Source organism: Necator americanus, chromosome II (genome assembly GCF_031761385.1).
Source record: "Necator americanus strain Aroian chromosome II, whole genome shotgun sequence".
Classification (NCBI taxonomy): domain Eukaryota; kingdom Metazoa; phylum Nematoda; class Chromadorea; order Rhabditida; family Ancylostomatidae; genus Necator; species Necator americanus.
This window is the reverse complement of record NC_087372.1, coordinates 33,217,203-33,242,816: the sequence shown is the minus strand read 5'-3', so window position 1 is coordinate 33,242,816 and position 25,614 is coordinate 33,217,203. Positions and strand designations below refer to the sequence as shown.

At 39.2% G+C, this 25,614-nt stretch overlaps 5 protein-coding genes across 9 annotated transcripts; 3 read left to right on the top strand and 2 right to left on the bottom strand.

The window, feature by feature from the left end:
• Positions 1-1,431: 1,431 nt before the first annotated feature.
• On the top strand, positions 1,432-1,749 carry RB195_020275 (uncharacterized protein; the record flags this gene model as incomplete). The annotated part of the gene is made up of 1 exon (XM_064188508.1): positions 1,432-1,749. One exon carries the CDS (start codon positions 1,432-1,434, stop codon positions 1,747-1,749), a length of 318 nt encoding a protein of 105 aa, XP_064044389.1.
• A 3,258-nt stretch (positions 1,750-5,007) lies between these two features.
• RB195_020274 (uncharacterized protein) lies at positions 5,008-6,980 on the top strand (the record flags this gene model as incomplete). Its single annotated transcript, XM_064188507.1, has 5 exons — positions 5,008-5,079; positions 5,191-5,345; positions 6,552-6,640; positions 6,697-6,833; positions 6,906-6,980. The coding sequence occupies 5 exons, from the start codon at positions 5,008-5,010 to the stop codon at positions 6,978-6,980; spliced, it is 528 nt and encodes a 175-aa protein (XP_064044388.1).
• A 1,082-nt stretch (positions 6,981-8,062) lies between these two features.
• On the bottom strand, positions 8,063-13,733 carry RB195_020273 (uncharacterized protein; the record flags this gene model as incomplete). 3 transcript variants are annotated; one of them, XM_064188505.1, is made up of 17 exons in its annotated part: positions 8,063-8,126; positions 8,210-8,232; positions 8,304-8,330; positions 9,064-9,175; positions 9,230-9,337; positions 9,414-9,491; positions 9,620-9,697; positions 10,251-10,349; positions 10,453-10,558; positions 10,622-10,772; positions 10,853-11,022; positions 11,079-11,173; positions 11,773-11,875; positions 11,930-12,077; positions 12,618-12,771; positions 13,508-13,553; positions 13,688-13,733. In XM_064188505.1, 17 exons carry the CDS (start codon positions 13,731-13,733, stop codon positions 8,063-8,065), a joined length of 1,608 nt encoding a protein of 535 aa, XP_064044385.1. The 3 variants fall into 3 exon arrangements, with proteins under 3 accessions (XP_064044385.1, XP_064044386.1, XP_064044387.1); XM_064188506.1 differs by having other exon boundaries at positions 10,853-11,016; XM_064188504.1 differs by lacking the exons at positions 8,063-8,126; positions 8,210-8,232; positions 13,508-13,553; positions 13,688-13,733 and having other exon boundaries at positions 8,247-8,330; positions 10,853-11,016; positions 12,618-12,740.
• A 502-nt stretch (positions 13,734-14,235) lies between these two features.
• Positions 14,236-17,110, bottom strand: RB195_020272 (uncharacterized protein; the record flags this gene model as incomplete). Of its 2 annotated transcripts, XM_064188503.1 has the most annotated exons (9): positions 14,236-14,442; positions 14,554-14,677; positions 15,015-15,136; positions 15,192-15,251; positions 15,411-15,587; positions 15,707-15,865; positions 16,184-16,258; positions 16,636-16,784; positions 17,092-17,110. In XM_064188503.1, the coding sequence occupies 9 exons, from the start codon at positions 17,108-17,110 to the stop codon at positions 14,236-14,238; spliced, it is 1,092 nt and encodes a 363-aa protein (XP_064044383.1). The 2 variants fall into 2 exon arrangements, with proteins under 2 accessions (XP_064044383.1, XP_064044384.1); XM_064188502.1 differs by lacking the exon at positions 17,092-17,110 and having other exon boundaries at positions 16,636-16,782.
• Positions 17,111-18,924: 1,814 nt separating this feature from the next.
• Positions 18,925-25,585, top strand: RB195_020271 (uncharacterized protein; the record flags this gene model as incomplete). Of its 2 annotated transcripts, XM_064188500.1 has the most annotated exons (14): positions 18,925-19,024; positions 19,164-19,280; positions 19,766-19,861; positions 19,936-20,099; positions 20,405-20,546; positions 20,812-20,884; positions 21,327-21,405; positions 21,952-22,126; positions 22,195-22,317; positions 22,389-22,458; positions 22,552-22,716; positions 22,780-22,879; positions 22,955-23,081; positions 25,572-25,585. In XM_064188500.1, 14 exons carry the CDS (start codon positions 18,925-18,927, stop codon positions 25,583-25,585), a joined length of 1,545 nt encoding a protein of 514 aa, XP_064044381.1. The 2 variants fall into 2 exon arrangements, with proteins under 2 accessions (XP_064044381.1, XP_064044382.1); XM_064188501.1 differs by lacking the exon at positions 25,572-25,585 and having other exon boundaries at positions 22,955-23,092.
• Positions 25,586-25,614: the final 29 nt, after the last annotated feature.

Sequence of the window (25,614 nt, the reverse complement as noted above, 5' to 3'; positions counted from 1 at the left end):
CTAAAATTTGTATATTTTTATATTTCTTCTACAGAAACTAGAAAATGTTCTAGAAACGAACAATTGTCTTAGAAAACATATGTAGGTTTTTGTATATTACTATATTTCACATACTTTTATATTTCCTTTCTTTTTTTTTCTCCGGAGAAGAATAATTATCTTTGAAAACAGATGTAAATTTCTATATAATATTATATTCCAGATATTTTTATATTTTCTGATTTTTTCTAAGTTTTTCAAACATTTCTCCTTAACATAATTCTCATGTCTTTACGTATTACTAAAATTTATATATTTTTATATTTCTTCTACAGAAACGAGAAAATGTTCTAGAAACGAACAATTGTCTTAGAAAACATATGTAGGTTTTTGTATATTACTATAATTCACATGCTTTTATATTTCCTTTCTTTCTTTTTTTTTTCTCCGAATAACTATCCTAGAAAACAGCTGTAAGTTTCATATAGAAAAAAAAACCGATAGTTGGATGTGAAGTCTAATGATTCATCAGAAAAATAAGGTAGCAAAAATAATTCAGTTGTTCTTGATCCGCCAATCCCAATTGTTTTTCCATACATTACCATTTCCGTACATTTTCTGAAGAAAGCTTATCGAGTGCCTGCATGTCCTACGTTCAAAACGAAAAAATCAGCTAAATCATGAAATCTACTGATGAAATCTAATTAATTTAATTATACTTCCAATAAAGGTTATTTCTAGCTGAGATGCTGGAGGTGACAAACAAAAAAATCCTTGTTATCCATTTCATAACATCTTCGAATGCACACATATGTGTAATTTTTGACATTCTGTGTTAATTTATTCTTTTCAACGGAATAAACTTTGGTAGACACCCGACGGGAGTCCAATAGAAATTTTCCCGAACAATTTTGTGTATAAATTAAAGGAATTGGAAAAAAAGGGATCTTTTCGATCTCTTTACTCCATGGATCTCCATGGATTTCAGTGGATTGTATGAGCATGTAATCGATCAAGTAGACGAGATCCATGGTGTTCAACTAATTCGCAGGGATTTACGCCAAAATGTACAACATATGTCCTAAGGATCAATAATGGTATCAAATTGCAGATCTATATATCAGTGGAATCCTATCAAAATATCTTCACATTTATATATCAATTTATTAATCGGAAAAATTGATTTATTCCGTTCCAGACCCCAGACCATCCGCTTATTTTGAAAATATCCATCCGTCCAAGCAGGTTTCAAATTTTTTTCGCCGTTGACACAACGTGAACTTTCGGAGACTTTGTTTCGCGGCTAGAAATATGAACTTTGTTGTAATATGAACTCAAACAACGTTTTCTCCCCCGAAACAGATGGTTTTTGTTCCAAATGATTTCTGACTTGAACTTATCGGTTACGCGAACCGCACACATATGTGTAACATAAACAGGAAGACTAGAAATATGAGAACACGAGTGGAAGAGGAACGAATTTCATTTTATCGTTTCCACTTTATTTGTGCATCGACATCGTATCGTGTTTCGGGCGATCTTCGAGCAAATATTGAGATTTTGTCGCCGGTCGTCGGCGCGCTGTGCGCGCTTGTCGAAGTCGGCGGAGAGCGGGCATCGGGCGGCCGTGGCGGTGGTGGTGGTGGCGGCGGCGGCGATGGCGATGGCGTGACGAGGGTGGTGGGGACGAGCCGCGCGAGCACCACCCGTCGAATTTCCGAATTATTTATGCTCGAGGCTCGGCGACAGGACACAACAAGCACAGCATAGATGCAGTTGGTGTGAACAAATTAATAATAGCTTGCGACTACAAACTAAAGGGGATCGGGTCGGATTGCACGAGTTTCGTAGAAATTGTAGATTGTCTTTGCTCTTTTGACGATAGATTGCTCGCCAAGAACAGATTCCGAGCTTATGTTAAATTATCCTAGAAGTTTCCTTCTACGGTCGTCAACATTTTTTAATTCACAGCAACTTAAATCCTAGGCCGAAAGAATCAAGAGTGCATCACATCGATTTACGAATGCTATTGACCATTCTGCTGACTATATTATTGATCGAAATATCCTTGTTGCTAATTTTTTTAAAATGATTAGAAAAAGGGAAAGAAAATCATGAGATAACCTAATACAAATTAATCTGCATCAAGGTTGAGTCATTTTGAAGCTCGTTAAATAAATAGGATAGGAACAAAGACGATTATCTTATAGAATATGGTACTAAACTAGTAAAATGTAGGATTATAGTAGTATAGTAAATAGGAGAATAGTAGCATCAAGGACAACAATTACTCTCTAAGTTCAATTTTTCTACTGTGGAAAGTGGATTGAAAGATGTTTATTTTAGAATACATACAATTACATATAATTATTCTTTTAAATATATAATTATAAAATTTCATTATTTGAGAAGAATGAAAGAAGTCTGAACCCCTGAAAACAATTCCTCACTTCCAGATGGATGATTTCGTGCGGGATCCCCACTGCTTATATTAGGCTGAGGTTCCTTGAGGTTTCTCTGGAAGCGCAGAAGTATTAGGATGTTCCAGAAGTTCCTGTCTAATGTCAATACTTTCTAATTCACAGAAATGTTTGTGTGTGTATGTGTGTCCTAGGCGAAAAGGATCAACAATCACATCACGGGTCACATCGATGGTCACAACGTCCAAGTGTCCAAAGATCAAAGTTCAAGTTCAAAGTTCAAAGTTGCAAAGGACTTTTGTGAATTTTTAAGGAAAGTCCTGATGTTCTGATGAAGTTTGTGGGACTCAAGAAATCCCTAGATAGATCCCTTTCTCAAAAAAAAAAAACCTTTTTCCCAAATACATCAATTTTGCTATGTTTTAACAGAGCCGTTCTAATTGCCAACGATTTTTCCTTTACGGGATCGTAGAGATTTTTCTACGCTGACTTCCAACAGCTTTTACATCAAATTTCTAGGGAAGGAATCGCTGAATATTGATCGATACTTCGTGGCAGCGTAATTCCTAACACGTCGTTCTGACTAAAAGGTTTTTTTTTATAGAAAATTATTTATTTTTGTTCCAAAAAAGGCTCATTTCAATATTAACAGAAATTGGACATACACGCATTTTCCAAGTGATGAGGCGAACGTTTTGCCAACAGTATTCGAAAATATCTAAGTTTAGCATATTTTCAACATAGATTTTGTGATTTGTTCGCCTCTTGTTAAGGGAAAAGTCGGTTTTTCCTAAAGTTTCTTTTCAAATGTGTTCTTGAATTCAATTTCTTAAAAATCTTCTTTTCATACGGAAAATTCCTCAATTCTAGTAATACAAATAATGTAGTCTTCATTTCTTTTTAACATATGTATGCTTTAGGAAAACCCGACTTTTCCCTTAACAAGAGGTGAACAAATCACAAAATTTACGTTGAAAATATGCTAAACTTAGATACTTTTGAATAATGTTGACAAAGCCTGTTCGCCTCATCACTTGGAAAATACGTGTACGTCCAACTTCTGATAATATTTCCTCAACATGGTGTTGTAGTGGTTCCTGGAAGAAAATACTATCCGATGAACAAATTAATTGAGGGACAAAATTTTATTCTCAAGCACATTTTTTGAACTATTCAGCGATATTGGCTCAGCGGAAATTCCACAGAAAAACATTTGGAATGACATCTTAATAGTATTCAAATAAATAATAATAGTAATAATAATAGTTCGTCGCCGAACAATAGTGAAGTAAGCAATTTACCGTATACGCGCCGATCGCTCGCTGTAATTATCGTGAAACAAAGAGGGAACCGATCTAAGTAGCCCTAAGAGCCGAGTATTGTTATCCTTACAGTATTCGAGCGACTATTCGAAAAGCATGATTATTTGTACATTCGAACAAGTCGAATGTCAGTCAAAATGATCAGTCACATTCGAGTGATCGAATTTTCGAGAACTTTCGAAAACTAGTAAAAACTATAAATCCAAAACATTGCAAAATCACGATACAAGATATTGCGCTCATCTTTTGGAACAAAGATCCTATCGAGTTCTCAGTAAAATATATCCAGATTTAAAATTTACTAAGGGGATTCTTTCAGGTTAAATGGTCACAAAGGATATTCGAACTACTTTTTAAAATTAAAATTAAGTTAAGAGTTGAGTTAAAGTTAAAGTTAGAGTTAAATTAAGAGTTAAGAGTTAGACTGACCTCTTAGCACAGGATGTGGAGCACAAATCAACGAAAAGAGTATTTGTACCTCAGTAAAAGCCAACTATTAACGCATAATCACTTGAGAAGTGACTAATTGCTACAGTAAGCTCAGCCACCTGCAACAATTACAGTGATTGTTGTAATTATAGACAATGGTTATTCGAAGAGGAGAACGAAAAGAATTTTTTTTTTCCTTTTGAAGGAAAATTTTGAGAAATCTCGCCAAAATTTCTCTTTCGATTGCGTTCGGTTTTGATGTGCATTTGTTTTCGCTACATTTGTTCGTACTTTTGCCTCTGTATGAGTTCTTCCAGAAATTTCAGCCACAGTAGGAAATGGCTGGATTCGTTTCTCAGTGAAATTTCAAAGACAACAAAGTTCAATCCGCCCTCAGCTGTTGACTTGCAATTCACACACGATGGACAAAAGCGCCTGTTCCTGGTTGAAGCGTTTCCATTTGATATATATGATGATCAACTGTTGCACTTTGTTTTTTTTTTGTTTGTTCAATAGTTTCAGCTACGAAAACACATCACTCTTTAATGATTTGTTATTTATTGGCGAGAAGGTGCAGAGTGATTCGAAAACAAACCTGTGATTTGCGAATTTTCACACTTTCAATGGACATAGAGCCGGAAATTTCAGCGCAAATCGGAGCCGACGAAACGTTCGAAATGATCCGGCATTATGATCGGACGTACAGCAACCGGTCACCCCCCAAAATGACAAGCTGTCCCGAATGACCGGCCGAATCGCTGGACTTCACCACATATAAAAACTGCCGGTAGTCCAGGCCCAAGCACATTCTGTTTTTTCCTCAGTTCTTCTACGACAACTTTTTCCCGCAGAAAAAAATGTCCTCGACCAGAACGATCATCTTACCGGCTGTTCTTATCGTAATCATGGCATTCTTTCATGAAGTGCAGGTAAGATATCACCTTCTAGGACATTGCAGAACGAATGAATTTAAAATTTTAAATAAATAAAATAGAAATTAAATTTTTTAGAATTTTATATAAAATAAATTGAAACTCTAGGCAGCTCCAACGGATATTGCACTTCGTGAAGTTGATTCCACACTTATCGATACTTTAACGGGGAAGGATCGCTCTTTCCGAGTTAAACGACAGGGAGGAGGAGGAGGAGGTTGTGGTTGTGGTTGCGGATGTGGATGCGGATGTTGTAGACCTAGGTTGGTCACGTAAAACTATCTACTCCTTTTGAGTCGTGTTTTTCCATTCTTAGACATATCCTTCCGAATTATTTTGATGTTTAGAGGGAGGGGCCCAGTAGAGGAAGACCGGTGCAAATGTAGTTTAGGAGAGCACTCAACATTGCTCTAATCGAACTGTACTTTCGGGTACAAAATAACTTCCATGCAGCGCAAGGAACGAAGAGTGTACTTAACTGAGTGATATTACTTAGCTATCGACTTTTAGAAAGCCTGTTTGGAGTGTTTGGTGAAATCAAAGCATTAGTACTTCTAGCTCCATCTTCATTTTTCTCTTAGCACCTTTAGTCTTATAGATAGATCATAGATCCTCTACGACTAACGTAAGGTTTTGGGGACCCGAATGACCCATAGATTCACTTCCAGTGATAAGCCATTGATTGATGGAATATCACCTCCTAAAGTGCTTCTCAAATGGGAAACCCATTTGTTACCTGAGGACGGTTTCTATGCTCCGTTAACGTTTTTGCGCTCAAAAGTGCAGTTCGATTAGAGCAGTGTTGACTAACCCGCTCCAACCATCTCTGCAGCGTAGAGACTTCATGTTAAGCTTGGTAAAGCTGCTTTTCAGAGCAATTTCAGACGTAAAACACCAAAACAACGCTAGCATATTGTAAAATTAAAATCTTAGGGCAGTTTTCACAAAACCTCCAAATTTCAGTGCTTCCTAATCCGAATTCTTGCCGCTTTCCCATCTCAGAAAGCTTAGATTAGCTATAAGAAGCAGTTTTGGCTGAGTTCGATTCTCTCCTAGAAAAACCATGCACCGATTTGATTTGTAAAAATGTCGAATGGATCCCGACTTTGTCCTCAGCCTATTAAATAGGATCGGTAGTCGTGAAGGGCTCGAAAATTAGAAAATTCGAAGCACTGGACCGGCACTCCCCAACTATAGTCGGGTCAAAACGTCTTGAAAATTGGTGCAGTTGCGTAGGCGGCTGCGCTCAAAGTTACGCGGTGGAACGTAGCAGTTGGGATCGACAGCGAGCATCGCTAGCATCACTCAGACTGCACCGATGAGTTGCGCCAGCGAGTAGCAAGCACTGGAGAAGTGAAATCTCTAGAAAACGCAGGGAACGAGTTACATAAACTGGTGGTAGTTTCATGACAATTTAATGTAGACTCAATTATGTTACTCGTCCATTGTCTTGCTATGTTCCGTTTCAGATGTTGTTGTCAATGTTGCTGTACAACGTGTCGTACATGCTGTTGTACTCGTTGCTGCACATGTTGTCGACCATGCGGATGTGGATGTGGTAAGAAGCATCGGAAGACCTACTTCGAAAAATCCTTACCACACTTGATCCTTAAGGTTGCGGCGGTGGTTGCGGTGGTGGAGGACGAAAGAGAAGATCTCTTGACAATCTTCGCATTCGACTTAACATGAAACATTCGGCTGAGGCTAAAAACGAACAACCAGCTGTTTATGAGCTACCCAGAGAGAAAAGAGTGAGTGAGAGTTTAGTTAAGACCTCATATTTTTCACTTTTTTTACTTGAATATGAAACAATTTTTTTCCAGAACATCATGTGCAATAGACTATGTGTACCTTCAGTCGGTTTTCCACGACCTCATGATCTCTATGAAGATTACTAATCTTTTCCATACGGAATCTTCATTAACACAAAACTAATGGTGATATGTGTGCTCAACTAATTTAATAAATATATGAAGATTTATCTGATTGATCAACAAGGTTACAGTTAGAAGAACAAAGTAGCATACATCTACTCAGTTTCACGACTTGAAAAATGTCTGTTTTTGATATGTATAAAGTGTCTTGCGTAAATCAATCCGCTTGGGATGTGCCAACACGTTTGCTTCAAATCAGAATCATTTGAGGTTTACGAAGACGAAAACGAAGAAAGAGAAGTTGCGGCAAGTTTGGTACCAATTTATTAAACCCAGAGGAGTAATGGGTTTGGTCGGCGCTTTGGCGAACCATCGATCGATCGTGCAGTCACAGCGGAACCTCCTACCGACTGTACCACAGCCGCCCTTTTAACATAAATCGCCAGTTTAAATAGTTTTCTTTTTCCTTTCACAACGACGAGGGCTCGATGCACTCCAACCGAACCTGAATGGCTCACGTCATGGCGTCATTTTGCGGAATTGATCACGAAATATTGAATGTATTGGTGGTCGAGTTATGTTCTTCTCTGACTTTTGTTCAAATACTGGAGCTAAGCACAAAAGTTTAAGAGAAGTTCTAATCATGGACACTACTTATATAGAGAAAGCGCGTACTTCTTTAATAGTGTAAATAACTGTAGTTGAACTTTGACTCATAGATCGGAGAACTACGTGACATCATGATCACAACAAGGGATTTTAAACGATGCAAATTAGCCACAATCTGTCTGATCTGTTCTGTAACACTTCCGGCAAGTATAAATAATTTTAGATCTTGTTTTAAAACAAAAGTTACTTTACAATGGATAATACTACATGCACCACTAAAAAGGAATAAAACTGTCTGAGCTACTCAGCTCTAATACGCAACTGTGTCAACACCAACTACAATGGAAATCATCAGTTTAAAAGGGATCGATTTTGCAAGAGAACGGAGAAGATCGTAGTATGTACATGATAGCTAAGTACAATACAAGAGAATATAGAAGGAACGACTTGGAAAAAATATAAATAAATGAAAGACATGGAATCAAAACAACTGTCACTCAAGTAGAAACGAGGCAGATAAAACGTTGGGTAAGCTGAGATTTCGCGAATATTGCCGTCACACTAAATGGGGCAAAAATTATGCACGATGGGAAAATTGAAATCACATCGATGAGCAAGAAATACGGAATATAATATGAAGCTACCTAATGCAATGAACGATATGAATCTGAAACTCGTATTCTACTTCAGCCGTAGTTGGGTAAGTTGATAAAACAAGAGGTAGGCTTCTGTCATAACCACATCACCATAGTGCACCTCCTTGATCTGTAAATAAGACTCGCATTCAAGTACTAGTGCAATTAATGTACCTTCTAACACAAACATCATTTCAATGTTACACCGAATTCATTCCCAAATTGTGCAAATCTTCAACGCCTAGCCAGGCTGCCTTTGAAAACAAAATGAGTTCACAAATATATAAATATGATTTCTATAAACCATCACTTTTACGTCACTTCTACCTCCGCGGACTTTTTGGAAATGATTAGCTGGGAAATTTCTCTTGGTTGATATCATTATGGTATGATTTATTCATTTTTAAGTCCTTAAAAGTCGCCCACTTCTACGAGGTGATACAACATCTTTTATTTTGGTATTTTCCCTATTTTCTCAGCTACATTTCTGGCTCCTCCCTATTGCACCTATGCTATCCGACCAAGCATTTACACACAGTCCATACTCTACATTACTTTTCACTGTCAGCCATTGTGACACAGTGATCAATCAAAAGAGAAAAGGAAAAGTGATTGATCTTAACGCTTTGAGATGCGCCAGTGAACTTGAATTCAATTCGAAATTGTAGAGGCATATCGGCACGCATACAGCCTATACAATGCCTTGTGAAGGTCAACTGCTGTATCAAGTGAATATCCTTTTCCTCCCAAACAGATCTGTTGATAATCTAAGCACTCAAGAGGATGAAGGTTTTGTTGGCTTCGGGATGCCGAATAATGTCGTGCAAATATAGTCCTCCATCGCTACATGAAAAATAGCCAACCTGGTGGTCGTCGCAACGATACCACTTATTCTGATTTCGTCGAACATAACTAATGTAATGGCCAGCACCAGACGAATCACCGATATGCGTTACAATAGCAAACAACGAGTACCTAAAGTTAAAACTCACAAGTTCAAAAGCAACAGCCAAAATATTTGAAACTTACGAGTGATTTTTGTGACTAATCATTCCGGCCGATGTACGTGGATCAAACAAAGAAGGATTATCAAGAAATGCTGACGTAAAGGGTGACATATCCGACTCGAGCTCGAACCTAGAGATCCTAGCATTAGGATCACTGGCAAATAGGAAAATTTTAAGTTCACGTGAAAGCAGTGATCTAAACGTACCAAACAACTGTGCTATTTTTGCCAGTAGCCGATGGGCTGAAGCGTTTAAGGTGAAACACAATCACAGATGGCAGAACTCTGAAAATTTCCCCAATAACAAAAATCTTTCTCCAGTCAAAATGAATTCTAATAAAAAAAGGAGAATTTATAGTTAGAGAACATCTAAAATAGTGATGAAAAGAAGTTGAATTGAAAAATGAACCAACTTAAAGCTCATTCGTCGAGTTGCTCGCAAACAACCGCAACGTTCGCAGTTTCTATCTAGGTCTTCCCTTGCACAAAACCTACAAAAAAAGACTAGGTTATAAGCGTACAAGATAAAGAATTTTTTCACGTGTCGTAAGCACTTATCATCACTATAAAAATCATTTATCTTTACTCTTGTCTGTATTATGCGCATCCCATTGCTAAGAAGCCCATCATAGCAGAAAGCGCCAATAGAGCATTGTATTCCAAGAAACTACTCAAAATGAAGAGAAGAGCAGCTCATCATCTCAATTATTTTGTTGAGAAAGAAATTAGGACTCATTTGCTGCTTATCATGCTGGATGGCTTACGCACGTTGTAATCTAGCACAGCACCTTGTCAACTCTGAGCTTGTTCTTAGCAATTATTGTACGGTGGAAAAAACGAAAACTGCCAAAGCTGCTCAGGATCAAGTATGCAAAATGATTTGGACATCACCAGCGCAGTCCCCAAAAAACCACACCTGATACCCATAGAATTCGTCCAGACATATCTTTAATCTCTTAAATTGAATTAAATTACAGGGCAAGTTCTTCACAAAATTCTTTTATTTCAGTTCAGCAATATATGTCTGAAAAACTTTCCACTCACATCTCTAAGCAGGTTTTGATACTAATTTGATCGCTAGAAGAGCTGGGCGGCACTATAAGAGAAACATCAAGAAATGGCTGGGTTGATGAAGATACAGATCTGAAATTTGTTTATGCTTTTTTACTCGAGGACATTATCAGTGGCAATTATCAGTTGCATTATCAGTGACACTAAAAGACGCAACTGAAATTGACAAACTCACGAGCATTTATTGCAAATGATATCGGAACGAAGTTTTCCAGTGAATGTTTGATGAACGATGCATTTGCACCCATCAGTTTCTGTTATTGGCGATGACGAAAATGGAGCTGGAAATTGTTTTTAGCCCAGTGAAACACACCAAAAAACTGTTTATTAAACACAAAGTGTACCATTGTAGTGCCGATGCAGAAGATCGTGTACTGCAAGGAAAAACTCATGAGCATCCTGTTGACCACCCATACTCATCTGAGATTGCTCCCAGACAATATGCAGCACATCCGAAGGTGCAACGGGATCGGATGAGTCACCACGATGAAAATCCTTTAAAAATTAATTTAAAATTGAATACTAAACGGAGTTGGGTATACGAAAGTACGCAAATGCCAAAGTATGAGAAATACCTGCATTAACTGATGCATTGTACACATCAAGCATGTTCCGGGTGCTCGCTGACAGCTATGTTGATCGGATAGAAAATAGTCTCTCAGCACTGGTGTGTGAACAAGGGCTTGCAGTACACTATTCATGTAACATGTTGAGCCCATGTTCAATAATCCACGAAGCTCTATAACTGAGAGGAACATTAAATAACATCAATTTTGGTAAAAACGTTTAATGTTAGCTTACGAGCAGGTTGACCAACACGGGTCATCATGTCCCATGCTTTGATGTCGGCATCAGTAGGGTTCCAGGATACCAATTTACATAATCCTAACCGAGTTCTAGAAGTAGCGCTACTCAACGGCAAAAATACACTATCTTACACAAACGAGTTTACACTGGGAGAGTGAAGATAGAGAAATAAAATAGATAAAATAACAGTTGCCCCATACCATCACAAAATCTGTCAACCTACGTAAAAAACACCACTATGTATCATCCTAATATCACGATGAACAGTAGGGTCAAAATGAAATGAAGCACGGTGCAACGGAGAGGTGAGTAGCGCTTAGAATCCAGGTGAACCCTTGCTAACACCATTCCTTGCTGCAGTTCGCGATGGTCACATCTCGATTTCAACCGCATCTCCATTGCGCCGCTTAGACCGTAGCCGCTTACGCTACTGCACCGAGCTTCATGTCGTTTTGACCCAACTACACACGAGTACGCACCGCCTGTTTACAAGAAAATCTCAGAAAATTTTATTCACCTCCTCCTCACCAACGCCTAGGAATCTTTTCACCAACTTTACTACCGCATATAGAGCATAAAAAGAAGCCCCTAATGCAAAAACGTGAAAACGAGGAAGCACTTCCAAGCATATACTGTCTTTTCTAGGTAAGAAATCCAATTTCAACGCAGTTCAAAATCCGAGTCTCACCTGTACTTATTCATCGCACCCAGGCGCATGACCTCCAGCACTCGATTGTAAACGAAATCCGAACAACAAGCACAATAAACGTAACCCGTCTCAATCGACATAGCTTAAAGATAGCCGGTTGCCAGTCTAAGGCCTTAACCAGTGCGTTGATACATACCAAAATCATGTCGATGCTCCCGCAAGTGCTTCTTCATATGTGTTAAACATAAAAAAGAACTGCATCGTGAACAGCACATCTGTAGAGCCAAACGAGACATTCTTTTCTCAGGAGGGCACTCTGAGCAGTGCGTTGCTCCCATTGTTGCCTGTAACGTCAGGTTATGTTGCAAAGTGTAAAATGAAATCTGACTCAGTGAATGCTAAGAATGCAGTTGTATGAAATAGACAGAAAGGAAATCTACTTCCTTGGAATTTCCCCTACACGTCTCTGACAGCAATTTCGGAGAAGCAATTTTTTTTTAGAAAAAAGCACACGCTCAAACATTTATAGTCCAAAGCGACATGAAGCACGGACAGTTGTGTAAGAGACTGCTCTCGAAGTGGCGGGATGGAGCGATTTGGATCGTGTAAGAATCCTTTCTACCGCCACCCATCTCTGCAATTTGCCATGGTCCCACCTCGATTCCAACCGCTGTCTTCACCACATTGCTTCGAGCGCAGGTGCTTGTGCAACTGTCCGTGCTTCATCTCGTTTTGACCCGACTATAAGCACGTTCAAGTTAACGTATCTCTTACATAAGACCAAAGTGTCATGTCCTTTGTTGGTTACCAAAACGCTTACATTTCTCAGCTTTGAAATGATTTCAGCATTAACTGTAAACTAAGTAAGCAGCTTTTAAACGTACCGCAGTGACAGCATAGCTGTCTGTTCTTGGAAATGCACATTTGTCGGCGATCACTGCATACCAGCTTCGTAGTCGCTTCTTCTCTGATGCCGCACTTGGCATATGGGAGCATGATGATGACATTCCAACGCATACGACCACGTTTGAATTGTTCCTCAAACGTTTTTACTTCTAACTATGATAATTCTTCTCTACTGATCCTTATTATTTTTTGTTATTCCCAAATAGTTCTTAGTGTTAAGAATTAGCATTGAATAAAAAGATTCAAAAAAAGCTAATGAAATGCTGTTGACGCGAAGGAATACCGTATGAATGATGTCAGAAATAACTCAGTTTTAGTCTAGCAAAAGTTCTTTACAAATATATTCAGTTTACAATTGCAGAATGGGAATTTTGAGAAACTTGACACAATCAGTACTAACCATTTCGGGTTTAAGGCATCAGTATATAGAATCAGGTAAATTAACAATGATCTAAAGAAATAAAGAGGTGTTCACTAAAAACCACCATCAAAATCAGCAATCATCTCCTAGAAGGTGGAAAACTTGGTTCTCGTTTTACTTTAATAACATGGTGTGAAACTGTACAATTTTGGGATCAAGTACATGTCATCAAAGGAATGCCTTTTGAATGTAGCTCGATCATATGCACAAATCTACACTTAACAGATATATTTCGGTGATAAAACTTGAAACTAAGCAAGAACTTGCAGCTCCCCGTTAAGTGAGCAAAACAAAAAGTCTGATTGCTAATATGGAAAGCAAATTGGTCGCTTAGTAAACTATCTCAGATTTGTTATTGAGTACATTACAGCCAACAAACATAACTTCCGTTAGTAAGAAAAAGACAAAGCCGAAAGTGCTGTCATTAGTAGTCGGGTACCTACATACCTTAGTTGATCCCGATCATTTGTATAGATTACGGATTGGATTGATTCTCATACACACTGTCAGCTATGTGTTCAATCTCTGTTCTTGCAGCAAAGGAGCCCTCCCTCCGCAGGGTTCGAATGTTGCACAGAGCCAAAAAGAAATCCATTCTATTAAGATTACGAAAATTACGAAAATCACCTACAACCAAAAGGGAACCCACGGGAAAATTGCCGTATCTTCTCATTGATCGGTTCAGTATAATGTTTTATTCATAAATAATGTCATTTCTGAGATATCAATTCAACAAAGGCAAGTCAACAAACACCAACGTGAATAGCACGGTGTCGTAACAAAAACGACTAATAGACATTCTCATTAGACGTCAACCCATTAAGGAACCTAGAGAGCGAACCAAACATGAACATGAATGAAGGGCAAAAATCACAGATATGAGTGAGGGTTCAGAAATGGTCGCTACGAATGGATCAACTGAACGCAATTGCCACTAGATATTAAGAACCCGCGATTTTGAACAATGGAAAGTTTTAATACGTAGAAAGTTTTAATATGTTAGAACTTGCAGTACCAGCTTGTTCTGCCTAGTATTAAGCACGCCAAATGTGGAAAGGTGTCCCTCAACAAACAACATTTCATGTTATAACTGCAACAAAAAAAAAGTCACGAAGAAGAGAAGGAACAAAATGGCCTAATCACATCTGGATCCTGCGGTCCAGTGAGTGAGGTAATTAATAGCCCTGAAGCCCATTGTAGATCTTCGGTTTAACTGTATCCTGTTTTAACAGCTCTGCGACTATTTTCTTTTGCTCCTCAGTAAGTTCAGTGCGTGGGAACTCTACATCAAATGTAACGTAGAGAATTCCCCGCTCATTGTTGTTCGTCATTGACGGCATTCCCTCATCTTTCTTCCGTAAACGTGCGCCTGGCCAAGTAACCTGAAGCACGTTCTCAGAAAGGAGATAGCGAAACTGGGAAAGAGAAGAAGCAAACAACAGAATGAAACACCATTGAGGCGAAGTGTAACATTAGAAGGAGCGCAAACGTACCTTTTCTCGCTCGATACTAACTTTGTGCCCGTCCAAATGTTCAATTTCCATTTTGAATCCATTTAGGGCATCTTGCAACGAGATCGTGACATTCGTATAAAGGTCATCACCCTTCCGCTCAAATCTTAAATTTCAATTCAATACAGATGATCGTAAGACAATCCGAATTCTAGCTCCGGCAAATGTTCTAGAAATGAAGTATGCAATATTAGCAGGACAAATGATAACCTGGGAATTGTAAGCGCCGCAGCTTAAAAGTTTTCTGTAAATGTTACCTCAAAACGGGAGGACATAAAGATACTTAGCAGAATATGTCAAAATTCAAGTACAAGTGTCATGCTATATCGAGCCTTTATTTTCCGGATATATTATAATACAGTAATCCAGCGTTGAAAGGTATGAGTAAAAATTGTGATGGTGAGTATTCACATTAGAATGATGAAAATTTTGATAAAACCGACCTCGGATGTTTTTGGACATTGATTCGTACTCTCAAATCACCGGGATCTCCTTCAATATGTGGCTCGCCTTCGCCAACAAAAACTTGCTCATGACCGTCGTTTGCGCCCACTTCAATCTCGATCTAAACTCCATCCAGATTGAATACTATTCTTTCGGTTAAGTATTACGGAAGTAACCTCAAGCGTTCTCGACTCCTGCACAAGCTTCACATTCGGACATTCGTCGCACACTTGAATCTTAAAATATCATGTCCTAATGGGATTAGAAATAGAAAATAGGCAGAAATAAAAGTTAGTTATTTAATTCAGAAGATCAAATCAAGGACGTGTAGTTATTGACATTGTATAATTTTGCGAACGCAATCTCTAATGTTTTTAAGAGATGTGTATACGCACCTGGTACATTTGGAACCGACCCATTCCTACTTGTTCGGTACGCATTTCGTTCCTACAGTTGCATTTCCTCGTTCCTGATGTTTGTTTGTAGACTGCTTTTTTCCTCTTTACCTCCACAAAATGTCCGACATAGACTTCTTCCAAAGTGACAAACAAATCAAAAACAACGTCCGCTCCCTGAAAATGTCAGACATAGGGAAAAATGGAGTCCAAAAGAAACCACGACTGGCTGAAATTCGCATATTCGAATGCAGTTAACAGAGGATAAAATAAAGAGTAATTGCTTTAGCTCATACCCTGGGTCTCTCATCTTCTCCAGAGTCGTGCCCTCCTCCAAAGAAGTCGCCGAAAAATGAGGAGAAGGGGTCGTGTCCGCCTCCACCTCCCATCATCTTTTTCACACCTTCTTCACCATGACGATCATAAGTTGCTCGCTTCTCTTTATCCGACAGAACCTTAACAGTAAAATGCTTGCCGAAATCTATAGACTCCCGGGAGTTGTCAGACCGTTTTTTTTTTGGTGGGAGTGTTTCTCTTCCAGCGAGGCATTTTTCAAAATTCTTACAAAGAGACATAAAACTTTCCATGCATTATTGAATGTTACAGAGGAAAATATATAATATATAATATGAAGCAGAGTGTAAACTAGGCGAAAAGATTAATTAACATTATACTTCGATGGTTTTCAGACTGCGGAATAAATGACTAAAAACTCCTATCACCGCCACAAAACGTAAAACTGCGTTGCGTTCTCGCTAAGGTCATAGAGGTACCTCATAAGCAGCTCCAAGATCCTGGAATTTTTCGTGTGCTAGCTCATCGTCGGGATGTTTGTCAGGGTGCAGTTCCTTAATTTTAAATGTAAGTATGTTGAAACTATGTGTAAACTGAGCAAGAGAACATAACTCTTCTATTAATACAATAGTATACAAGCTGTGAGGATGAATTATTTTTTCAAATAAAAAATATTCCTCACCGTCTTTTTTCTTCAATACAACAAAAATAAAAAATGGGCATGTTGATGTTTCGGAAAAATGAATAGGTAGAAAGAATTCGTTACGGTTTCAATGTACAAACATTCATTTCCGTCCCCATCTATCTTCACAGGAGAACAAGAACATTTAGAAACTGGTGTATGATAAAAAAAAACCAAGTCTGTATCAGGAAGTGTTTGGTAAAAGGGACGGTTAAGAAGATCATCGAGACAATTTCTAGAGGACCGTACCTTTGCAAGTTTTCGGTACGCTTTTTTAATCTGATTTGCGTTCGCGTTTCGTGGTACACCGAGGATTTTATAGAAATCACGTCCACATTCCACGAAGTCAATCAACGTCGATACAGCTAATACAGTGAAATACGTTAAAAGGTTCATCCCTGTAATGAAAATTCTTTTTAAAAAAATATATATGGATATCAAAAATAGAAGAAACGTATAATAGGGTTGTGGGTGAAGTCGAGAACGGCAAAGCTGCATAGGATATATGAAAGTAATCGTAGTGTGTAAAACCGAGAAGAATAAACCGAATTTAAAATCGACATGATGCTGACGGATGGGGAATTTGCGATGGGCGGGGCAATCTAGCACACGTCACAACAGCTACGATTGGCCGAATTGCACTACGAAGTATTTCTGGGCCACGAACCGTGCACGGAGCACATCTGATTAGGGCACTCATCTTACCCACTTGAGCCGGCAACATTCCCTAATCATAGTCCTTATGCACTAATTCCTAGCTACGCTCCTTCTGTCCCTATTTAAATAACAATTTTTATCGTATATATCTCGTGGAGTAGGGAAATGTGCAGTTTTCCCAGCTACGATTTGTGTCCTTGAAAAATCGCACACATATCGAGCGATGCGATATCGTACCACCACATGAACCCACAATACGAATTCATAGTAACCGCTTATTTAATGTCTGTCTAAAACGGGAAATTTGTTTTATTACACCTCTTTTTTCCTACTACTATCGAATCAATGCATTGAAAGGAGGAAATCTTTACTTAGGGATGGGGATTAGTGGCGCTGCTTATGTAAACATAGTCTTGCAAACAACTCCTGTCATTCAGGATCTTTCTCAGAAATGACGATAATCCATAGTTGTTGGTAGGTCAGGTACAAGTTATCAATGAAATCTTCCCAGTTGGATAAACGCCCCCGCGCCTTCGCCTAGAAATATGCTTTGGTTGCGTACATTGCTATCCAATAAAGTTTTGTTCAGCGAACCAACACATCACGCAGTGGAAATAAATCTTCACTCGTTTCAGCACTTTAAATTCCTCTGCAACATAAGGCTAGGTCCCACAGCGAAGTGACTTTGCACCGCGTATGCATCACCAAACTAACCAAATAATATTAAATAGCAGGACTGGAAAAGGAAGTCACAGATGATTTCCTTCCCATCGTATCTCGTATCCTCCCGAGGAGAAATATGTTGGATAGGGATTCTGGTCTGGACTACTTAAAGAATATGGCCAATTATGTCAATCTTATGGAAATTGCTACTAGTCGTCGATAGCAACCAATAAAAGTGAAAATATTGCTTTTACAGCAATGCATATTTTCCCACCGAAAGCTGCGATTGGAGAATCCATAAAATTTTGTGACGCAGCGTCAATGCACGTATATTGAAATTCGAGAAGATCCAAAGAGGTCGTGATCGATCTGGATGTGGTCTCTGGGCGTGTAGATTAAGTGGGTAGTTTTCCATTACATCTATGTCATATATTAGTGGTGGAGACGTGGGTGATGTTGACTCTTTGCAGCAGTCACAATTTTGATAAACAAACTAGAAACAAGAGTGAATGAGTTCGAGAGGGGATTTTCTACGTTAAGTATTTAATTTTTAAGGAAATATCCAACATCTCATCTATAGTTGGGTCAGAACTACATGAAGCACCGTGCAGCTGCGTAAGCGGCTACATTCGAAGCGATGCGGTGAAGCGTAGCGGTTAGGATCGAGTGAGGACCCCTTAGTACCACTCATTAAATTCCTTCTTTGCAATTCGTGATGGTCCCACGTCGATTCCAACCGCTTTCTCCACCGCGCCGTTTACGCAATGCACTGTGCTTAATGTCGTTTTGACCCTAGAATATATGAATTAGATCTTTTCCGCACGAACCAGCTAGGATTCAAGTCCATGAGTAAGAATATTTGAAGAGAGTAACGCTTCTCCGGGTTTTTGTGACCCTGTGGGTGACGCATGGGATAATCAATAGTAAAGATGCATCTCTATAGGCCGTAATATGAGATTCATTCGGAAATCAGTCAATAGATTGTGGAAACAAGACAAATATCTGCTGTAAACACAACTCACACTCCAAACATTGTCCTACTTTCGTTGCGTGACCTACATCTCCGTGATAGGGTTCGACTTCGCCGCATGATGTTAATGGAACACGATCGTAGTAGTTCTGTCGGATTGAGAGTCGAGATAGTTATGATCTTGACTCTTCCATTCCTCGAAATTACTTTTTTTTCTACTCAGTAATTGTTTCGGTTGAAGGTAGATTATGTTCCTTACTGGTTTCATCGTTGTGCTGGTCATCAGTGCACTTTCTGCTGAAAATGCACCTGACATTGAAGCATTGCCGAGAGGAGTCCCGTACAATCGTTAGTCCATTTTTTACTACAGTTTTTGAGCTTGAGTAAATGTAGATTACAGGAATTACTGTACTTTTCGTTATATTTTTGAATGTCTACCAATTAATGCAGAGAAAATACTACGTAAATTAACGCTGTTGATTTTTAGGTGCAGCACTCTACAAAAAATCTTTCGAATTTGTTTGTCTTGATGGTTCGAAAAGCATTATGTACGATCAAGTAAATGATGATTACTGTGATTGTCCAGACGGAAGCGATGAGCCCGGTAAGTTTTTGTGCTGACGAAGCATAAGCTGATAGTGCTAGCCGCAACTATGCCGGAAGAGCTATCGCTAGAGAACATCTAATCTGGATTAATTCCATAAATCCGTTCATGAATCTTTAGAAGAGACCGGAATATGTGTTCTTTCGGAGAATGAATCCTCCGACTCGAGTCTTTAGAATTATTTATATTAGTAAAACAGATATGAGGAGCATGCTTGTTAACGTTAACGGAAAATTCATAACTCGAGTGGAGTTTTGCTTCTAAATCAGCATTGTGCAAGTGTATATATTGAATTATCAAGAAGTTACGGTGTTTCAACTCGAGTACAGTGTGAACAGTCGATGAACGAAATAGTTCGAATTTATTGTATGAATTTGATTGGTCTTTGTTGCACATAATGAAATTTTTATTTGTAGTTTTAACTCTTAGTATATTGTAATACCATACATATCAAATGTTTCTCTTAATTTTCTTTTCAATGTTAGGAACATCTGCGTGCCCGAACGGAAGGTTCCATTGTGCCAATAAAGGTCACACTCCTCTAGATATCCCGTCATCTCGTGTGGATGATAAGATCTGTGGTGGGTCTCTTTCTTCGGCCTTGTCGATGTTGTTTCATCTATACGACAGAATTTTGAGTTTCTATCTTTTTTAGACTGTTGTGATGGAAGTGACGAATACAGCGGGGCTGTTGAGTGCCCAAACATTTGTGATGAATTAGGAAAAAGTGCTCGAGAAGAGAGGCAAAGGCAGGCAGAAATTGCTAGGAAAGGTTTTGCGAACCGTAAACTCCTAGCATCGGAGGGGAAGAAGCTATGGGTTAGCCGACTATCAGGATTTTATATGTCTATAGTATATTTATACATAGGCGCGATAGGGAGAAGCTGGACCCTCTTCAGGTGAAGGGGGTTCAGCGCATGGGGTGCAGCTCAAGTGAAGGGGGTCCTTTCTATAGCCGTCCAAAAGTGAAGGGGATAGTTTCGCTAACCGTTTAAAAGTGAAGGAGGTCCTTTCCCTAACCGTTCAAAAGTGAAAGGGGTCAGAGCACCGGCTCCGACTAACGCATCTATGTATTTATATTTAGAGGTTACTTGTTCGTTTTGATATCTTATATGCTTCTTCAGGAGGAAAAGGTTGCTGGTGTTGCTCCGCTAAAAGAAGAAAGAGATGCACTACTACCAAAGAAGGAGGAGTTATCGAAAAAGAAAGAGGACGCTGTGCAACGTGAAACCACCTTGAAAGACAAACACAGAGATGCTTGGATGGGTTAGTGCTCCAAAATTGTTTCTACTTCGTTTTGTATATCGCTCAAATATACTGGAGTTAACCAGTAGTTGTGGTTTTGGTAGAGTCGCGTCTTGGAACTGACCCTTCACATGTGTTTGTTGGTATTATCTAGCTACATGTTTGAATACGCTGAAACCTCAACTTTGTTGATTTTTTGATCGCTCACAGAAAAAATTGTTAATGCGTTATGGGATTTCAAGCGCATATGCACCATCAGAATATTTTTATGTTTTAAATTGTTCAGCTGCGAGTGCCGAGAAGAAGAAAGAGAAGGCTAACGAGATGTTCAAAGAAATTGATGTCAACGGTGATGGAAAGTAAGCTCTGAATAGAACATGATTTACCCTCTTTGTTTATGTTTTCATCTATGGTGTTATTAGAGTCTACGCCTAAATGCATCCTGCAACCTACCTCCATACCTTGTAATTTTCGTTTGTTTCCTGGAGTTGTTTTACTGCCCTTGTTCTGCATACCTGCAAGCCGGAAATATTTCTTCAATAATTAGACCCATAAGTATAACCACTTGATCCAGTCTCACTATCTGGCTGTTATTTTGGGAGAGACCTCCATCAAAACCTCGTGTTCATGCTCACGAGTTAACTTATCAATCATTAGGCGTATGCTACAAAATACAAATAAGAGTCCTCTATCTTTATCGCCTCGTTCCCACCTCACTTATGAATGCATTGGTTTTTTTTTTGAGATTTTTCTATGTAATTTTGGCTTTTTTTCATGATCATAACGTAACGCATCTTTTAGGATAACCCTGGATGAGATGAAAAAGATTGGATACTTGGATTCCGACCACAATGGAACGGTTTCTGATGAAGAAGCTAAGGTAGATTGTTTGTTTTCAACTGTTACAACAGCAGGAAATAAGTGGTTTTCGTTACTAATATCACACGTTTGGATCGCGTATAGAATACGTTTTTCTTCCTTTCAATTCCAAACGACCCCACATAAATGAAAAACGAGTGTAACATTACTTAATTAGAACATTTTATTGAGAAGCTCACTGCGACATAATCAAGCAATCTTTTCAACTTTCCATTTTGTATACTTGTTATGAGTTGCTTCTATATAGTCCTAAACAAATTTCTTGCTTGTCTCTTTGGGTTCATTACGAAGTGTTAGGAACAAATCTGCACGTGTAGTCGGGAATTATTTTTATTTTCGAAACTTCAGCTTACCAACGCAATGAAAAATAATATTTGCACTTATCATTTGAGTGAAAAGTTATCCTCCATTTTTACATCTCCTGGAACTTCTTCACCTTGCATTTAGAAACTCCATTCGGAGTTTGGGAACAACGCTCTTCTCATATTGTAGAGAGGGATATCGACGATGTTTCGTAATCTCTCAAATATGACCTTTGTGTTTTAAGATCTTCTTATCCGTTGACGAAGCGGATGCTGAACATTTCCTGAACAACATTTATGAAAGGCTCAAGTCAGAAAAGGTTGCATACGAGGACTACAAAAAAGATCTAGAAAGAGAACAAGAAGAAAAGGAAGCTGGAGAAAAACATGGAGATGAGCATGACGATCTTGCTGGGGATGGTATGAACTCGTTCTCTGCGATTTCTTTCAATCCTTACTGTTTTTAAAGGGAAGAATTGTTTGTTTAGAAGAAGAAAAGGACGAAACAAATGTTAGTCCTGACTACACTACAACACCAGCACCTATATCTAGCGAAGAGCAGGAGGACGTCATGCCTCCCTATGATGAGGAGACCCAAATCGCTATCAATGGTACCGTGCACATTCAAGGATTCAATTTGTTACACACATAAGTCAGTCGTATTTATCACTTGATGTTTTAGAAGCCGAAGCTGCTCGTAAAGAGTATGACGAGTTAGATGTAAAGATAAGCACATTGGATAGTCAAATTAGGCGAGTTTTGCTTTGTTCTTCTATTTGAGGCTCTTTAAGACGCTATACGTGTACGTGTGTGGGTATTAGCTTCAAAGATCTTCACTTTTCTAGAGAAGCAGAGTCATTCATAGAACAGGACTTTGGTGCGGATCATGCTTGGGCAGCTCTCAAGGGAAAATGTTTTGAATTAACTGAGAAACAATACACCTATAAATATTGTCCATTTGAAAGAACAGTACAGAAAGATAAGAACGGTTACGGAGAGACTGGTCTCGGGTAAGCATTTTTTCCTAATGACTTATTTCATGCTTATTTTATGGTTGCAAGAGACTGTTTTAGGAACTGGAAAGAATGGTCAGGTGACTCCAAGAACAAGTATTCCCAGCAACGCTACGAGAACGGGCAACAGTGTTGGAATGGTCCGCAGCGGACCACAGATGTCCGGCTTCATTTTTCTCTTTTACGCTATGCTTTTATGCTAGGTACTTGTTAGCCTTATTTCGTTTTAATTCAGGTCAAAATACAATGTGGTGAAGAATCTGAGTTAATCGAAGCAACAGAACCGGGCAGATGTGAATATCAGTTTGTATTCCGAACTCCAGCTGCTTGCAATGATCCTGATCATGAGGAACCACAGCACAGTGAACTTTAAAACACTTTGATTATCTGTTCTTTCATTTTGTTAAATTTGTTACAATTTGCTAGGATGTTCTCTAATTAATAATCACTTATTGTTACGAATTCGAGGAACGTCTTATGTGTATGTTGTTTGGGTGGTTGCTGTTTTTCTATCCCCTTTTCACTTCATTGTGTGCAATTTGGCAATGAAAAATCCGAGGAGAGCGGAACGAAAAAGTCTAGTTTGTAAAGATGACAGTTCTTAGGCGTTGTCTGCTCAACAGTGACCTCTGCCCTTCTCAGTAGAGGATGACAACATTAAAGTTCTGATGATACAAATGCTCGTATCATCAAAACTCAATACTTTAGAAATTTCCTTGTGTCTGACGCTGTGCTGACTCTATACCTGCAAACCAAAGTAAATCAGCAGCGTTTTGTTGAGTAAGATACAAGAAGCCTATGAGTAGTGTAGTCTTGATAAAGTAAGAACGCATTAACTTTAGAAAAATCTATCCGAGAGGTTGGTTGCTTTAGGTTGTCGCTTTTGATGGCGATATAATCTTTTTTGTTATTCTTCCATACGAGATGTAGTTGGATTAATCCAACCTGTATGCGGAGAACTTTAGCGGTTTCATTGTCGAGTAGGTGTAGTCGCGTCAAAAAGACATGAAGCACAGTGCAGTTGCGTAGGCGGATGCGCTTGAAGCGATGCGTTGGAGCGTAGCGGTTAGAATCTATGGGGGACCCTTTCTGACGCCATCCCTCGCTATAGTTTGCAATGGTCCCACCTTGATTCCAATCGCTGTCTCCACCGTGTCGATTTGAGCCCAGCCCCTTAATGCACCGAGCTTAATATCGTTTTAACTCTACTGTATAGTCTATACTATACCACGATTATTAGGTTACTTGACAATATTTGCTGAATCTTGTCAACTGCAGACGAAACGATCTCAAATGTCAAAATAAGCTGGAGTGCATCGTTCTCAAGTGGAGGAACATGATCCTGCACCTTTGTCGAGAATTGTTGTGCACAGGTCGCAGCGGTGGACGCAAACCGCCCATGATTCATGTTCCGCCCATCCATTTTTATAGGTGTGAGCTCCTATGTATAGTTCTGTGTCTCCTATAGATTATCGGCTCTAATCACATTTTTTTTTTTGAGTTAGTTGCTAATAGAAAGTGCATTGAAGAACACTTTATTTTGGTAGGATCTCGGAAGCCATCTTTTCGGATCAATTTAAATCAAGGAGATAATCTCTAGAGTACTGCTCCCGGGAAAGATGGATTTCTACAACTTTACTTCTGCATCCGGTGAAACATGCCGTAAAGTTATGTGATAAATGTTTTTATCGTTTTTGCACCTGAACTTCTCCTATTTAGGAAGGAATATGATACCACTTGATGTGTTATCGTATTCCTTTCTAAATATGAGAAGTACGTTTTACGTCCACATATTAGTCGAGACAAGGAAGGGGATTTTCCTTTTTTGATGAGGTTTCTATACTATGGTTGCTAGTGTTGACTCGAGGATATCTAGCTTCACAGTCGCGAAGTCTAAAGATGTATGGTGATGCACTACAGTATCCTATTTATTCGTTTATATCAGGTACCCCTTGCAAACATCCATCATATGTGTTCAATATAGTATTATAGAAGAAGATTTTATTCGTAATAACAACGGCTCACCCACCTGAAAAAATGGCAATTTCCTTCGTCTTTGTTGTTGCAGCAACGGTAAATTGAAGTTCCCACTCAGTAATTAAAATGCTTCGTTGCGTGTGCAGTGTTTTCTTTTCCATTGGTTAAAGGCAGCCTAACACGAATCTGACGTGGTGAGCAAATCTGACGGAAAAAGCTAGAGATGGGGTTGAAAATTGCGGGAGCCAGGATGGTTCCGCTCATCTCTCTTTAATAGTGTTAAAAAACGGCATGAAAGACGATTTCAGTTGAGACGGCCCACCCTTGTGCACGTGCCGCATCCACATGCGAGAGGTCGAGGATCAGTGATCTCTCCTAGCCACCCTATTCAAGTGAAACCAATGAATAGGCTGTAGAGGGGATCAGAACGTGCACAAGGAAGCGCGTTCTAAAGCACCTCGTAGGAAGAAACGCCGTTCCCACACCGTTTTCCAGGACGATTAGGGAGAGATGAGCGGAACCATCACGGATTCCGCAATCTACAACTACATGTTTAATTTTTCCCGCAGATTTCCTCACCATGTGACGTTTGTGTTGGAGCTTCCATGGTAGAGTGAAAACGGTATAAAGCAGAGTGCAGCTGCGTAAGCGGTTGCGCTCGAAGGGGTGCGGTGTAGCGTAGCGGTTACGATCGAGTGGGTATCCTAGTTAGCGCCATTCTTCACTGTTGCTAGCGGTGATCCCACCTCAGTTCCAACCGCTATCTCCACCGCGCCACTTCGAGCGTAGCCGCTTTCGTAACTGCACCTTGCTTTACGTTGTTTTGAACCGACTATACAAGAAGATCGTCGGTATGCGTATGTACTTGGTTTCAGGTGAACAGAAGTAGTATTGCGAGAGCAGTTAATGCGACGTAGG